The sequence below is a fragment of the Balaenoptera borealis genome (genome assembly GCF_965194805.1).
Source record: "Balaenoptera borealis genome assembly, chromosome: 7".
NCBI classification, from domain to species: domain Eukaryota; kingdom Metazoa; phylum Chordata; class Mammalia; order Artiodactyla; family Balaenopteridae; genus Balaenoptera; species Balaenoptera borealis.
Window position 1 is genome coordinate 23,586,051 of NC_138864.1, and position 16,304 is coordinate 23,602,354.

At 36.9% G+C, this 16,304-nt stretch overlaps 1 protein-coding gene across 3 annotated transcripts in view; it reads left to right on the forward strand.

The window, feature by feature from the left end:
• Positions 1-16,304, forward strand: part of RELN (reelin) — a 529,312-nt gene that overhangs the window by 345,563 nt on the left and 167,445 nt on the right. For all 3 annotated transcript variants that reach the window (XM_082399695.1, XM_082399693.1, XM_082399694.1), the window contains exons 13-17: positions 5,279-5,391; positions 6,736-6,944; positions 7,702-7,830; positions 8,541-8,650; positions 12,228-12,294. In XM_082399695.1, the coding sequence (XP_082255821.1) occupies positions 5,279-5,391; positions 6,736-6,944; positions 7,702-7,830; positions 8,541-8,650; positions 12,228-12,294 (628 nt within the window). The remainder of the gene's footprint in view (positions 1-5,278; positions 5,392-6,735; positions 6,945-7,701; positions 7,831-8,540; positions 8,651-12,227; positions 12,295-16,304) is intronic.

The following is a 16,304-nucleotide window of genomic DNA, read 5'->3' on the forward strand; positions in this document are numbered from 1 at the left end:
TTTCTCTCACATTCCTCACCTCCTACAGCTCAGAGTGGCAAAGCAAACTTCAGATTGTATCATGCTCTCAAATACGTTGCCTGTGTGATGCTACCTCATTTTCAATAATGATCTGTTTGGTAACAGGGAAGTTGTGGATATAAAATACAATAATGTAATCTTCCTGCCATAAGGATATCCTCACCTTAACTCTGAAATGAGTTGTATATTTAAAGACCCAGACCTCAATTCCTTTAAATAATTAGAATTCAAACTGGCTCTCATTTTATTAAGAGTGATTCCTGGGAAACTTTAAGAACCGCCCTCACCCCCTGGCAAATTGTAATAAATATTTAATATGCCCGTCTAATTTAAGTATTTTCCCTTTTTTTCATTTTTCACAAAATATATTTGAATTCTTCATTTTTTAGTAGTAAATTACGGTAAATCAAACCATTCGATGCCTTTATATAAGAGATTGTCATCTTTATATAAGAGATTAAGTCATCTTTAATTCTTTCTAGAACAAAGCAGATTATTAATGAATCATTTAAAATTATATTGACTCTGAGGAAAACATTCACTTGAATAGACCCAAAGTACCTTATCCCAAATAAAAGCATCTCCATCCGATTGAAAAAATTAATGAGTTCCTGTTGAATGTAGAGCACTGAGCTAGCATATATAGAGACTACAACTGGGGAAAATAATGATACCTAAATCGCAGAGTTGCTGATCAATGAGTTAATACATGCAAAGCCTTCAAAATGGTGTGTAATAAATACTTAAGACTCAATATATCTTTGGTTTTTTTATGTATAAAAATTACTTAAGAGCCCTTGCCCACAAGTAACACTTAACTATAAAAGAGATTGCAGTTGGGCTGTAATGGAATGAAAATGTTATGGAAGTGCAGAGGAAGCTCTGGGTATTGTAGTGGAGGGATTAGGGTAGAGTTTCGCGAAGGAGATGGTATTTGAACTGGCCTTGAAGGTTCAAGCTAAGCCAGCATTTTGAGAAAAAGCACAAGTATAAAGGTATATGACATGTTTGGGGCTGGGTGATTTTCCCAGTATAGTTGAAAGGAAAGACATAAGCTGGAACTAGAAAAGTGAACTGAAACCAGAGTAGTGAGTGACTTTCTTTAACGTCATACTGAGGAATTTGGATTCTCTTACTCTAGGCAACATGGAGCCATCAGATGATTTCTGTCAGTTCTATAATATATTCTCATCTTTGTTTTAGAAAGATAATTCTGGCATAGTGTGAAGGAAAGACTGAAATAATCAGAAATTAGAGGATAGAAGACCAGGTAGGATAGGGTTGCCAGATTTAGTGAGTGGTGGGGGAGACTTATTTAAATTTAAATTTCAGATAAACAGCGAATAATTTTTTGTATAAGTATTGGTCATGCAATGTATTTTAGCTGGCAACCCTAAGTTAGGGAAGCTATTGCGCTGGTCCAAGCAACAAAGGAATTATGGCAATGATGGTGGCAATAATGTACAGGAGGGGACAGAGATAGAATAACTGGAGAAGGAACCAACCAAAGTTCACACCCAACTGACTAGGGACTATGAGAACAGTCTTGAGAGGGCACATTTCTCTCCTGGGTGTTTGGAAGAATGGTGCCATTTCCCAAAATAGGAAATGTCAAAAATAAGTCTGATCACAATAAAGAGCAAGTGTGCAGGAGAGGATTTTGATATTAGATTTGTTGAGGTTGAGGGTTCTGAAAGGCCATACGAAGGCAGAAATTCTACTCAGGGACTGAATCGGATTTGAAAGTTGTCAGCATACAGGTGATAACCGGAGCCACTAAAGTTGCTGTGTTCTCCCAAGCAGGAGACAGAGTAAGCAAAGGACATGAAAACTCCTTAAGGAGAACCCTCACCTAAGTATAGGTAGAAGGAAAAGGAGTAGACAAAGGATGCTGAGAAAAGGGCATGAGGAAATGCAGGAGGAAGACGTGGTTCTATGCTAAAGAGGGAAAGGAAGAGAGTGGTTCATGGGTGGGATGACAGGGAGGTGATCCCCAGTGTAGGAAGGCCACAGAGACAGAGGTCATCCAGGACAGGGCTGAGAGCCCACCTGTGACTCCCCATGGTGTGGTGCCTGGGAAGCCAAAGAGCATAGAGTTAAAAGAAGTGGAGACGTGGCACTGACTGAGAACTGCTCTTTCAGGAAGTTCACCAGTAAACACAAGGAAAGAAATGGGGTCTGACCTTGAGGAGAAAGCAGAATCCAGCAAAGGTGTTTTTAGGATAGGATAGGGTAGGCTAGGCTAGGCTACGCTAGGACAGGATGACAGTAGGATAAGGTAGGATAAGACTGGATTCTACAGAAAAGACTTCAAAACTTTGGTAGCTGATAGAAAAGAAAACAATATGGGAAGAGATTTAAGATACGATAGACAGTTTATAAGTAACCCCTCACTAAGTATGGTGCCTTAGGAAAATCAGTGACTGATTGTTAATCTAGACCAGATCACACTCCTTTCTTCTTAGACACTGCCTACGTGTCCTTCCTGGTTTCATCCTTTGGTTCATATCAGTCTGCTGTGACTACCATTTCTGGAAAATTTGCTCAACTTTCAAAGTTTGGTTCAAGGTCTATTTCCTTCATTCACACATTTTCATTTATACAACACAAATTATTTGAGGACTAGTATCCAGCACTGTTCTTAGAGCCAGAATGCAGTGAACATGACAAAAATAACGTAATATACATCATTCATTTGGGTTTTTTTGTTTGTTTTATTATTCCTTCAACAGATATTTACTTAGCATCTCCTGTATACCCAGCTCTTTTAGCCTACACTTGTATCTCTTTTCTCTGAGTTTTGACTGCAGTTACGGCAGCACGACACAGTTTACTGCTAATCATCATTGTTTCGTGTATATTAGACATGTGTATTAGTTACTTGCTAAATTACAAACTTTTTGAGGTCAGGGCTTATCTCCCCTTCAGGCCCAATGTCCCGCACATAGTCAATAAAAAAAAAAATCACTTTCTTAATATAAATAAGTGTCTTAAATCTCCTTAACACAGGATTTAAAATACTTTAAAACTAACTGTCCATCTAGTTTCTATTGAAATTTTCTGTACCTTAATTGCTGTACAAAACGCCCTTTGAGTCATACCTTTCCACAATACATCAAAGTGAATGAAGCTGAAGAAGAATCCGTGTCTTTCTGTAGGAGCTGCTGTCACTGAAACTTCACAGAACTGATAAATTGCCCCAAGAGGGATCTTTCAGATAAAGTCTGTCATCATTTTAAAGTCTTGGCTCCTTTTGGACTTTCTTCTTCTGTCATTCTGGGCTGGATGAGCCTCCCACGTGGGTTTCTGTTCTCTCTGAAACTCAGGTGCAGTTCACGAACTGTTCTTGAGAGAGCAGAGAGGATTTACAGGGAACTAATTTTAATGAAATTAGAGAGAATTGATGGTTCAGTTCCTGTGTCTCTGGATGTGGTGCTTTAAACCCACACTGCCTGTGACCTTTCACCTTTTTTTGTTCTTTTTTGGTAAGTCTTTAATATGGGCTCAATAGTCAATTCTTAAAAGTTACATTTTAAAGAAGAGAATTTAATTTTCATGGAGGTCTTTCCCCCACCTCTCCCCCGCCCGCCACACTGTCATTTTGAATGGCTTTACTTGCTATATTTACTATAATCTTAAAGTGTGTAATGAAATGCTAAAAATATGATATCAGTTGTCAAAATCATGAGCTTTTTCTCGACAGGTTGCTGCCGTTGAACAATAAACATCTTTTAGGATGAGGTCTACATTATCCTTATATCTGGCTTCTCTATTCTCAGTTCAGATTACTTAACTCAGTAAATACTTATTATATACCAAGTTACATATGTCTGACAGATGTAACATGCCAGATTTCACAAATACCACCATCCAAGTTACTTCTGTTATCATGGTCTTTCTTGTACTGGTCAGGTTCTAGCTTTCTTACTTAACATCACATTTCAGTAATTTCTCCCCAGGACCAGACCCCAGTTACCCAGATCGAGTTTAAGCCAGGCACTTGCAATAATTGATACTTTATTTTTTTATACAGATGGTGAGTCTCAGGCATTATTTATTGATTTTACTAGATTAACTCTTAAAGGGTAACTTTATTCTAGAGTTTTTGAAGTTGCATTTTTGTCACCGTAGAGTATTAGCAACAAAAATTGCCTGTAGATAAAAATTAACATTGATGGTGGTTGATTTAAGAAGAACTGGAAGAGGATTTTTTTGAAAGATAATAAAAAGTTAATATTATAAATTTTGGACCTTAGGGGTAGTATATTTGCCAGGAAATCCATGTACATATCGCCACTCCTGCTATTATGTTTGGTGCTGTTATGAAGGATAATGGTGGGTGGGGAGAGGTTTCTGGTTAGACATGTAATCCTTTAAAATCCAGGTTAAGCAGACAATTGATAGAAGCCAGCAGTAATAAGGATTATTGGCAGAATGTGGTAGAATAGAAGGTCAAAGGCTAAGACATAACATCAACTCCTGGCTCTTCCACCAACTGGTTAAATTATCTTCAGTTTCAGGTACTTGCTCTGTTATTCAGTTGCATCATCAGGATGATCTTAACTACCTCTCAGTTCTAACTTTATATCATTTCATATGACTATAAAGTAGTGTAATAGGGAGTAAACTACTCTATATACCTTCCAAGAATCAAATGAAGTACCAAAAGTAAAAATGAAAAATGTAAAATGAACTGCATCTAAAATACACATACCCCAATAAAGATGTTAAAAAAAAAAATTTTCCTAAGTACTAAAAAAAAAAAAAAAAAGCAAATACCTAATATGTGCTAAAATATTAAAGACTACATACAACAGTTTAAGTAACACACTGCTTCACAAATCCTTGATTCAGTGAGTCACCACAATTTTTTTAAAACCATAATCAATAGGTTCTGAACTTTGGCCGTAAAGACCTCAAATATAAGGAAGTAATGGTTTATTAAAAAGCAGAGCACACTTCTTTAATGAGAATTAAAATACGGACAGGTAGTCACAGTTTGTTGCAGACTATTATTTGAGTAATCTCATTAAGTAAATAGTTACTTTGGCCTTCACAAATGTCAAGTCTTTGATCTTTAGCATGGCCTATCTGAACTATCTTCATAAATTTTTTCTTTGGGTCTGGTTACCTTTGTGTAGGATCATTCTTAAGTGACATCTGGGTTTCATAATTATTTTTTATCCTGAAATTTAACACTATGTTTTACATGTTAATGGATGCAAGTTGGTACTAACACTTAAAATTTTTTGTGCAGGAGGGATTTGTGACCCTGGAGAGTCTCATGAGAATGATATCATCCTGTATGCAAAGACTGAAGGAAGAAAAGAGCACATTACACTGGATACCCTTTCCTATTCCTCATATAAGGTACCCATGCCAATCTGTGTGTCAGATGGCCCCACCCCAGTACAGGTCAAAACCATGAAGACCATGCTAGATGCCGTGCTAGAGGATAAATCTCTCTTCTGGCAGCCCAGAAAGTTGCCACATTTCTTTGAAACAGTGACATGGACATTATTCTAGCATTCATTTTTTTTCCTGATATAAAGAAAAAGTGAGGTTTTATCAGGAAGAGTGAACTACAGCCCATTAGAGACAATAAGGAGGAGCCCAGTACTCTGACAATTATTCTCGTCCCTAAGAAAGCCCTAAAAGTGGCTCTAACTATGCAGCTTCACAGACTTGGCATCAGGCATAGTGAGTATTAATTTAGCATTTGAGGTTTCCTAGGCAGAAGACATTGTAAAAGTACAGATTGTTATTACCTTTGCTTTTTTCTTTGATAATTTGAGCCAGAGATTGAGTCTTTGGATCCAGAGATTTGCCCTTTGGATTTAGGACAGATGTTGGCTCTGGTTATTTACAAACGTCTTCAAAATTATGTGATGCTTATCATAAGGTATAAAATTATCCTTTTCTAATAGTAGATGTATTTGTGCTGAGAGTACACTCACACATTCATTATTAGTTAGCCTTCCCTCCACGTTGATGGCACCTTCGGGACTTTAAAAAGCTTGAACACAGCCAGCCTCTAGCATCTCATAGCTTCAGTTAGGAAGACAGGAGATAAACATCAAGGCTAGAATAGGCAACAACCAAAGAAAGTGTCCAGTACACTCCACACGCTATGGTCACCCAAGTTATACCATTTGGGATTTCATAATGGACCACTCTTCCAGCTGTGACTAGGTAGGGTTACACCTGCCCTGGTCAGCTGCATGCCTCAGACCAAATCAATACGTCCGTTATCGTGGATTAACTCTTTGCTCTGGCTGTTTCTGCTTAGAGTCCTATTTTCAGAATACCTAGTTTGGCAAAGAGTTCATATTATACAGTACGCTTTAAAGAAGACTGATGATGAAATGTAAATGTCAAGTTGCCTTTATCTTGTGCTAAGGTAGATAAAATGGATACCTATGCTTTGATAACTTTTAAAGACCTTAAACCAGTTTATCTTCAGGTAGAGAGGGCCTGATCAGTCACACACAGGGAGTTCCAGGTCTCTGCAAAGGAAGAATTCTGAGTGACTAAAATGAGTGCCCCATGAGGACAGCATCTTCTACATGAAATAACAAATGGAATATACAGAACATTGCTTGGTGCTTAATCAATGGCAGTTATGTATATAGTAATTGCAAGATTGAATTTAGGAGAATTCACAGACTGCCGTAGGGAAGGTTATGAGTGATTTTGGTTTCCTTTGTTTTGAAGGTTCCATCTTTGGTTTCTGTAGTCATCAATCCTGAACTTCAGACTCCTGCTACCAGATTTTGTCTCAGACAAAAGAACCATCAAGGACATAATAGGAATGTCTGGGCCATAGATTTTTTCCACGTCTTACCTGTTCTCCCTTCTACAATGTCTCACATGATACAGTTTTCCATTAATCTGGGATGTGGAACACAGCAACCTGGGAACAGGTAGGAAGCCGCATTCTGTGCGCCTGTGGACAAATTAACAATGAACACATGGACTTGGCTATTAAATCAGAGCAACTTCTCAGTAGGTTTTCAGCTGAATTTTTAATAAAATATCCATTAACAAAATACACACTTTCCCTCAAAGGAAGAAAAAAGTTCTTCAATTAATATGTAGAGTATGATTAGATAGATTTTGATTAGAAATGGCTTTATTCTAAGAGCTTGGTCTTAGGTATCAGAGGTGTTTGGAGGAGCTGTGGCAGCCATCCATTCCGACAGATTGCTGAGAGAGCAGAAGAAACAACCAAAGAAAAGCTTGACCCTAGTTGGTTAGTGGCCCCATAATAATAGGCACGGAAATCAATTAGCACTTCAAGAGCTATGACTTCTCGGTTTCACTTGCTGAAGTGTTGCCCTTGTCCTTTCTAAGGATTTTGTCAGTCTGACATTCACAGGATGAAACGGCAGTGTGAGACATGGTAATTGCCTTGTCATCTATCAGATTCAGGAGCACAAACTCAAGTTCCCATTTGTTGTCTTTAAAACATATTTTGTTTCTATAGCAGTAATTTAACTGCTTGCCCTTTGAAAGCTGGTCAGACTTCAGTAGAGGGGAAAACAATCACTTTGGAAACAGCATCTTAAAAATTTTTACAATAGTTCTACAGATGTTTAATGTACCTTGCCAGAGATGAGTCATTTCATTTCATTTGTTATCTTTCCCTCTTTTTTGTTGTGCTTGGTCTGGTGTTATCAGTGTCAGCTTAGAGTTTTCTACCAACCATGGGCGTTCCTGGTCCCTGCTCCACACTGAATGTTTGCCTGAGATCTGTGCCGGACCCCACCTTCCCCACAGCACGATCTACTCCTCGGAAAACTACAGTGGGTGAGTGCATTCTAACGTAGCAAGAGATCAGAATCCATGTTGCAGGCTCAAAGTCGATGAGTAAGCCTGAGATTAGTGTTTTTGGCATAATAGGTAAGGAAGCTGCCTTCTCTTTTTCAGCTGATTTAGTAGTGATCTCATTTTTAAAAAAGACAGTAACTTTGGTAAATCTAATGCAAGATCACAATTTATAGAGTCATTCATTCTTTAGGTATTTGGCTTTTATATTTTGGATTACATAAATTTAAATTCTATACGGTGACCCTACAGTTACTGCCAAAAGGCTTATTGCCAAAATACTTACTTAAGAAAAGATGCAGCGTACACAAGTGGAAGAAAGTCAAGCTTTGGAATTGAACCTGGGCTCAAATCCTGGTTCTGCCGGCTATTGATACTTGTGTAATGCTATTTACTCTAACTTTCCACTTCTTTCCACGTAAATTAAGGACAATGATTGACCCCCCTTAAGGACTGTTAAGAGAATTAAAGATGACTATGTAAAATACTTGCCACTTTACAGGATAAGTACTAGATAAATAGATCAACAAACTCCACAGGTGAATTTAAAGAGTTCATTACCAAACTTAAGTGCTATCTCAAGCATACAGAGACTAGAACATCAAAAGCATGTAAAATAGATTCAAAAGATGTGAACATGGATGTGAAGCTGTTTTGTGCTAAGAAGCTCTTTTGTGCTAAATTTCTTGCAGATGGAACCGAATAACGATTCCCCTTCCTAACGCAGCACTAACCCGGGATACCAGAATTTGCTGGAGACAAACAGGACCGATCCTTGGAAACATGTGGGCAATTGATAATGGTTAGTTTATGTCTGTCATAATCACATGCCATTGATGTAGCATCTTTCTGTGCTTTTGTTCATCTGCACAGACTTAATCACCCTTCTAAGTCATGGTCTCGCGATTCATTAAATGCCCTTTCTTCCCTTTCTCCTTTGCATTCCGTTAGAAGCCCAGGGATGCACAATCAGAAAAAAAGACAGTGGAGTCAGCAATATTAGAGGCTAGAATGTTTCAACATACATTATTTTAAAATGCATAAAGTCGTGAAACTCAGACTTGCAGTTGATGACAAGGGATATCCTAACATTTTCCCTGAATGTTTTATACAAAATTAACATACATACCATCCTGCATGTATTAAAATAAGACCCATTCTTCTCTTAGTAACTACCACAACATCTGGAATGCTTCTCCTGTAGATGCAGACACCACACATCAGGAAACATCATCTCTAAAATGAAACTTCTGAAGTGAAACTTTTACCTCTTTTTCAGAAAACAGTATAAAAGGAAAATTCAGAAATGCATAAAATATCCTATGTTATCTTTAATTTTTAAGTGAATTGTTGATAAATAATGTTGCATTACATTAAAGCCAATATCACTTATGACAAGTGCACATGAGAAAAGATAATATTTAATCTATTGGAGTGCATGACCATAAATTTCTTATATTTTTTATTAATAGCCAACTCTTTTAATAATTCTCATTACAGACAGATTCATAGATTCCCTATTTTCAGAGAGTATATAAATCTGACTGAAGAGTTATACTACAATGAAGTAGAGGGAAGGAAGGAAGGACAAAATATCAATACTTAGGCAAATTTAGTAGTATAGCCACTGACTTGTGTCCATTTTATAAAGTAGGAAAAGCCTACGCCGTTGTTTCATGCTGATTTTCCATCTCTCAATAATATTTTTATTTTTGAAAATTTAAAAATTGATACATAATTCAAGAAGTTTTACATTCTTGAAACTCAGGAGTAACTTCAGGCAAGATAATTTGCTGATGAGCCAATGTAAATTTTTTAAACAATCTGTATTCAAAGAAGACCAATAAAAGACCCAGAATTCAAAGACCATATGAGCTGTATGGATATAAACATATGGACACAAACATAGTGTATTTGCAAAAATGTCTAAGGATGAATTTGTTAAAATGGAATTTCTCCATTGGTAGACTATTTTGCATAGTATTTGAATTACTACACCTGTTAATTAGCTCTAGGGAATGAGTATGTGCCTCTGGATTATGGGATATGGATGACATTTTCCTGCTGTCATACTTTTCAATGGTCCTATAATGAACTTAGATTACTTTAAAAAATCATAAAAGAAATTGGAAAATCAATAATGAAATAAAGCATATAAGGAAACTAAGAGCACAAATGAAGTCATATAAGCCTGTGAAAAGAATATCTAAATTTCCTAAAGAAGGCTAATACAACATGATTCTAAGTCAGAAAGTGTTTGCTATAACATCCTGAGTTCCCAACATCAAGCTTTGAGTAGAATGAGAAAAGATAAAAATACATGGACTAGGCATGGTTAGGAGTGAGGGTCGAATTCAGAACTAGAGGCAGAATCTCTTAAATTCTGATATTATTCTATACGTGAGGCTTTCGCAGAAGCAGAACCTGCTCTCTGGTTTCTTCGAAAGGCAAGAGGAGGACACACTGTCACTCCTTCCCAAGGGAAATGTGTGTCAACTTGCCAAAGAACCCTTGAAGTCTCCTCCATTTCATTATGGAATTTCAGAATTATATCAAAGAAAACAAACAGAAAAAAAATAGATCAATATTGGAAATTATCCTGAAATTCTTAGCAAAATGGAAGATCCTAGAGCCCAGTATGTTTATTACCACTTTTTAATTTTTTAAACTTGATTGCATTAATGATAATAGTGAAGAAAACTATCTTTTCCACACTCTTAGAAAAACAGAGCCTGTAAATTTACTCATACTGCAAGTCCTAATGACTTCATCATTAGCAGGGAAAGATGACAACAAAATTATTATTTCCAGTTTTTTCATTGACTTGGAAAATCTTATTCTACTGTTGAGTTTTTTTAATGATGGGGACTTTTTGATGTATGACATTGGTACACTATAGGGCAGCCCCACAGAATACAATGAACCGCTTACAGGGCTTAGAGCAAATCCTACAGCAGCCATAAAATCAAGAGGGCTTGTAAAACAATCCATACACTCTTCCATGTTAAAGAAGGATGAAGCCCCTTTCTGATCCCTCAGCACTCGGTGTCCAATGGAGCCAGCAAAGCAGGTGGGGCAGGAAGGTGGCGAAGGATACTTGACTCCAGTGTGAGATGATCATAAACATATGGTGCCAGTTTCCAGGCATGAAACATTTAGTTTATTCTTTCCTCAAGGAGTATTATCCCACTTTAAAGAATAGGGACACCGAGGCTTAGACAGGATAAATCACTTATCCACAGTTTCCCAGGTGAAGCCAGAATTCGAATCCAGGGTTTTTTGACACCTAAAACCAATACCTTTTGAACAACTGAGCCTGCTATCTAATCTCTTCCTAAACCAACAGTTTCCTTGAGGAAGAGTTTTTCCACTGGCCTGCTTTGCATCTCATTAGCTCTCATTTCCCTAACAGCTGCACCTGTTAATTGACTTCCAGGAATTAAATGCTTGTAGAAGCATAGACCACAGGAAAGTTTTTTTTAAAAATAAAATTGCTTAACTCTTTTGATGTGATTACAAGACAGAGAAGAAAATGATAATGAATAGTAAATTTGTTTATGCCTGAAATTGAATACGTGAGGTCTCAGTAACCATTGCGTCTCTAATTCCTCATTGGTTTGTCCCACTTTCACACTATTTAGTGTGTTACTGATTGTACTGATTATCAAAAGGTTTAATATCTTTAAATGTATTTGAGTCTGAGTATCTCAGAACCTGCCATTCGACAGTCAGGGGCCCTTTTCTCAGCATTCCCAAGGTTAGAATTTAGGTTTGTAATATCATTATCAGTCAAGCCCACCATTTAAAAAAAGGTCTGCGTTATAGAGAAGACTTTATGCTCAATCACAGATTTTAACTCCCCACTTCAGGAAGGATGAATTAATGTTTAGAAATACATATAACAATCATCTGCAGTGGTATAGATTTTCCTCAGATGAAAATGAAATTATAGTTTTTTAAATTAAATTACAATCTATTTATTTTTTGATATATCAAATTGATCCTTTCTAAATTCTTTATTTCCACCTGAAGAATATAAACTTTGTGGAGAGTTCAAAACAAGCACTAATATTCTGCCTGAAATCATGTTAGCTGAAGAGACTCCATTAAGGAACCCAAATCATATGCTTTCTCTGCTATGAAAGATTAAAATCTTGAAAGGATTATTTAGGTTAAAAGAGTTCTGGCAGATTTGTAACTAAGCACTTACCTTGTCATGCAGCACTCTATATGTCATCTGGATTCCTGTGCACAACATACATACAAGGAACGAGGTTTCATGGGTATTGCTTCACAAAATTGTTTCACATGCTGATGGTGTTCCTGGTCGTCTTTCCAGTGATTTTGCCATCTTTCACATGCTCTCTTTTGCCCTGCAGTTTATGTTGGTCCATCGTGTCTCAAATTCTGTTCTGGCAGAGGACAGTGCACTCGACATGGTTGCAAGTAAGCAGTTCTGAGTAATATCTATACTTCTCTTTTATGATATGTGCTTTATATACTGAAACCACGGGTCATATTAGTTTGTTTTAATTTCCTTTTTAGGCTTTTAAGGTCTTTGCAAGACAAAGTAGCATACTCCAAATGGAATTTAAGTGTAATAGAATATTAAATGTATTTTGTAAGTGGAAGTTGCTTAATAAATAAATTTTCTATTAGGCTAAATTGTGAACAAACGTAGCATACTTCATGTAAATTTGTGAACAAATTTGAATTCTTCATAGCTTGATGGCTGCCTTTTCCATCTTTAGTTTCTTCAATATGGTATTTCCCCATAAACTTGGTCTAGTGTTCATGAGTCATATGTTAATTCCTGGCATGCTTTGTAAATGAATTATAAAAATCAATAATGACCCATAGACCCAATGTTCAAGGAAACTGGAGTAGGCCAAATTAACAGATTTGATAAGAAAATTCATCTTTAAATGTAACTTCAAATCTTGCTTACTTTTGAAAATCTTTTGAGTCTTCAAAATGATATGTAAAGAATTTTATATAATAATGATGTAGAAAATGAAGTATGAAATTACACATAAACAGTTTAATATCTAGTCACCATCAGAGCATTGCATTATATTTATTTATAGCAAGAATGGATAGTCATTATGTCATTCCCCTATAATATTTAATTATAAGATATCCTGAGAATTACTGAAACCACAGTCTTTGTTACACAGATAAGTTTTCAACAATGGATCATCTAGTCTCTCTTCTTGTCCTTGAAACAAAAAAGAGTCATTAATTAATTAGCCAGTTAAATAAGTAATTAATGGAAAAATCATAAAAGTGCTTTGAGCCTGATCATTTAGAAATTATATGTATGAGGCAAGACATTGGTCACCACTGAGATTAGAGTGTCGGGTTAACTTTGTTATTTAATTGAAGTATACTTGCTTTACAATATTGTGTTAGTTTCAGGTGTACATCATAGTGATTTAGTATTTTTGCAGGTTATATTTCTTTATAGGTTATATACTTCCCTGTGCTATACAGTAAATCTTTGTTGCTTATCTATTTTATATATAGTAGTTTGTATCTGTTAATCCCCTACCGCTAATTTGTTTCTCTCCTCTCCCTCTCCCCTTCCATAACCACAAGTTTGTTTTCTGTGTCTGTGAATCTGTTTCTGTTTTGCTATATACATTAATTTGTATTATTTTTTAGATTCCACATATAAGTGATATCATATAGTATTTGTTTTTCTCTTTCTGACTTATTTCAAAAAGCATAATATTCTCTAGGTCCATTCACATTGCTGCAAATGGCAGCAGCATTTCATTCTTCTTTATGGCTGAGTAATAGTCCATTTTATATATTATATATACCACATCCTCTAATGTAAACCATCTGTTAATGGGCACTTGGGTTGCTTCTATATCTTGGCTATTATAAATAGTACTGCTATGAACATTGGGGTGCACGTATCTTTTCGAATTAGAGTTTTTGTTTTTACCAGATATATACCCAGGAGTGGAATTGTTGGATCATATGGTAGTTCTGTTTTTAGTTTTTTAAGGAACCTCCATACTCTTTTCCAAGTAGCTGCACCAATTTATATTCCCACCAAAAGTGTACGAGAGTTCCCTTTTCTCCACATCCTCTCCAAAATTATTGATAGGTATGTACTTATTGCCATTTTATTTCTTGTTTTCCAATTGTTTTTATAGTTCTTCTATGTTCATTTCTTTTTCTTTTTGTTTTTCCTATTGTAGCTTGATGATTTTCTTTTGTAGTAAGCTTGAATTTCTTTCTTTTTGATTTTTGTGTATCTCTTTTATATGTTTTATTTGTGGGTTCATATATGTTGACCCATAATTATATCTACTTGCTTTAAACTGATAAAACTGATAATTTAAGTTCAAATACATTCTAAAAAACCTATATTTTTTACTCTCCTCACCCACATTTTGTGTTTTGGCTGTCATTTTTTACATCTTCATGCTTATCCCAATAAACTACTGTTTATTGTAATTATGGTTGCTTTTATAATTTTTCTGTTTTTTAATCTACATACTGGTTTATTTAAATGATCTTCAGTCCTTACTATATATTTTCCTTTCCTATTGGGATTTTCCCTTTCCTATAGGTTCTTGCTTCTTTTTCCATTTAGAGGAGACCCTTCAACATTTATTTTAGGGTAGGTTTAGTATTGCTGAATTCTTTTAGTTTTTGCTTCTCTGAGAAGTTCTTTGTCTCTCCTTCTGTTTAAAATGATAATCTTGCTGGGTGGAGTATCCTAGGTTGCAGATTCTCCCTTTCAGGACTTTGAATATACCATGCCACTCCCTTCTGGCCTGAAAAGTTTCTGCAGAGAAATCAGCCGAAGCCTTATAGTGTTTCCCCTGTGTATGACTGTTTTTCTCTTGCTGCCTTTAGAATTCTCTATCTTCAACTTTTGCCATTTTTATTATATGTCTTAGTGTGGGTCTCTTTGGGTTCATCTTGTTTGGGACCCTCTGTGCTTCCTGCACCTGAATATGTTTCCTTCTTTAGGGTGGGGAAGTTTTCAGCCATAATTTCTTCAAATACATTTTTGATCTCCTTCTTTCTCTCTTCTCCTTCTGGAACCCATTATGCATATGTTGGCATGTTTTATATTATCCCATAGATCTCATATGTTGCTTTCATTTTTTTCATTTGTTTTTCTGTCTGCTGTTCTGATTAATTTCCTTTATTCTATCTTCCAGACCATTTATGCATTCTTCTGTATTATTTATTTGGCTATTCATTGCTTCTAGAGTGTTTTTTTATCTCAGAAATTGAATTATCTGTTTTTGATTGGGTCATCTCTATAGTTTCTAGTTCCTCGTTAAGATGATCTGCATTTATATTGATAGTCTTTCTTAATTCAGTTAGCATTTATATTACCAACTTTTTTTTTAAATGCACAACGTGAGAGTTGTGATTTGACTTTTAAGAATTTTCTTGTCTTTTATAAATTGTTTTTGGCCGTGCCACGTGGCACGTTGGATCTTAGTTCCATGACCAGGGATCGAATCCACGCCCTCTACATTGGAAGCGCAGAGTCTTAACCACTGGACCACCAGGGAAGTCCCTATTACCAAATTTTTGAATCTGTGTCTGGCAGACCAGTTATCTCTGTTCCATTATTTTTTCAGGGGTTTTCTCTTGCTCTTTCAATTGGGACTAGTTACTCTGCCTTTTCATTTTACTTAACTTTCTCTGTCTTTATGAATTTAGGTGAAACAGTTATCTATTGTGGCCTTGAAGGGTTTTTTTTGTTTTTTGTTTTTTGGCTGCACTGGGTTTTCATTGCTCTGCCTGGGCTTTCTCTAGTTGCAGTGAGTGGGAGCTACTCTTCGTTGCAGTGCGCAGGCTTCTCATTGTGGTGGCTTCTCTTCTTGTGGAGCACAGGCTCTAGGTGTGCAGGTTTCAGTAGTTGTGGCACGCGGGCTCAGTAGTCATGGTGCACGGGCTTAGTTGCTCCGTGACGTGGGATCATCCCGGACCAGGGCTCAAACCTGTGTCCCCTGCATTGACAGGTGGATTCTTAACCACTGAGCCACCAGGGAAGCCTAAGGGGGTGTTTTTATGTGAGAGCATCCCCATGTAGACTGCATGTGCCCAGTGTCTTTGGTGTGAGGACTGGATTTGACGTGGATGCCAGCCACGTCTTTCCTCAGGGTCTGCTGGCCACTATCACCTTGATAGGGGGTGTGGCTGATGCTGGAGGAGATAGAGCCTGTGCAAGGTGTGAGGCAGGACTTCCTCTCTGCTCCATGAGTGTTGGAGCCATGTCAGGGGTGGGGTCTGCTCCACAGTTGCTGGAGGGGAAGACCTGAGGGTTGGGCTCCAGCTGGCTCTGTTCCATTTAAGTGTGCGTTATGCCTTCTCCTGGCACTGGGGCCTTTGCCCCAGTGGAGGAGAGTGCTGAAGTAAGGGAGGCTACTGCGCTTACAGAAGTCTGATGTGCTGCTTGTGTAGGTATCTGCAGC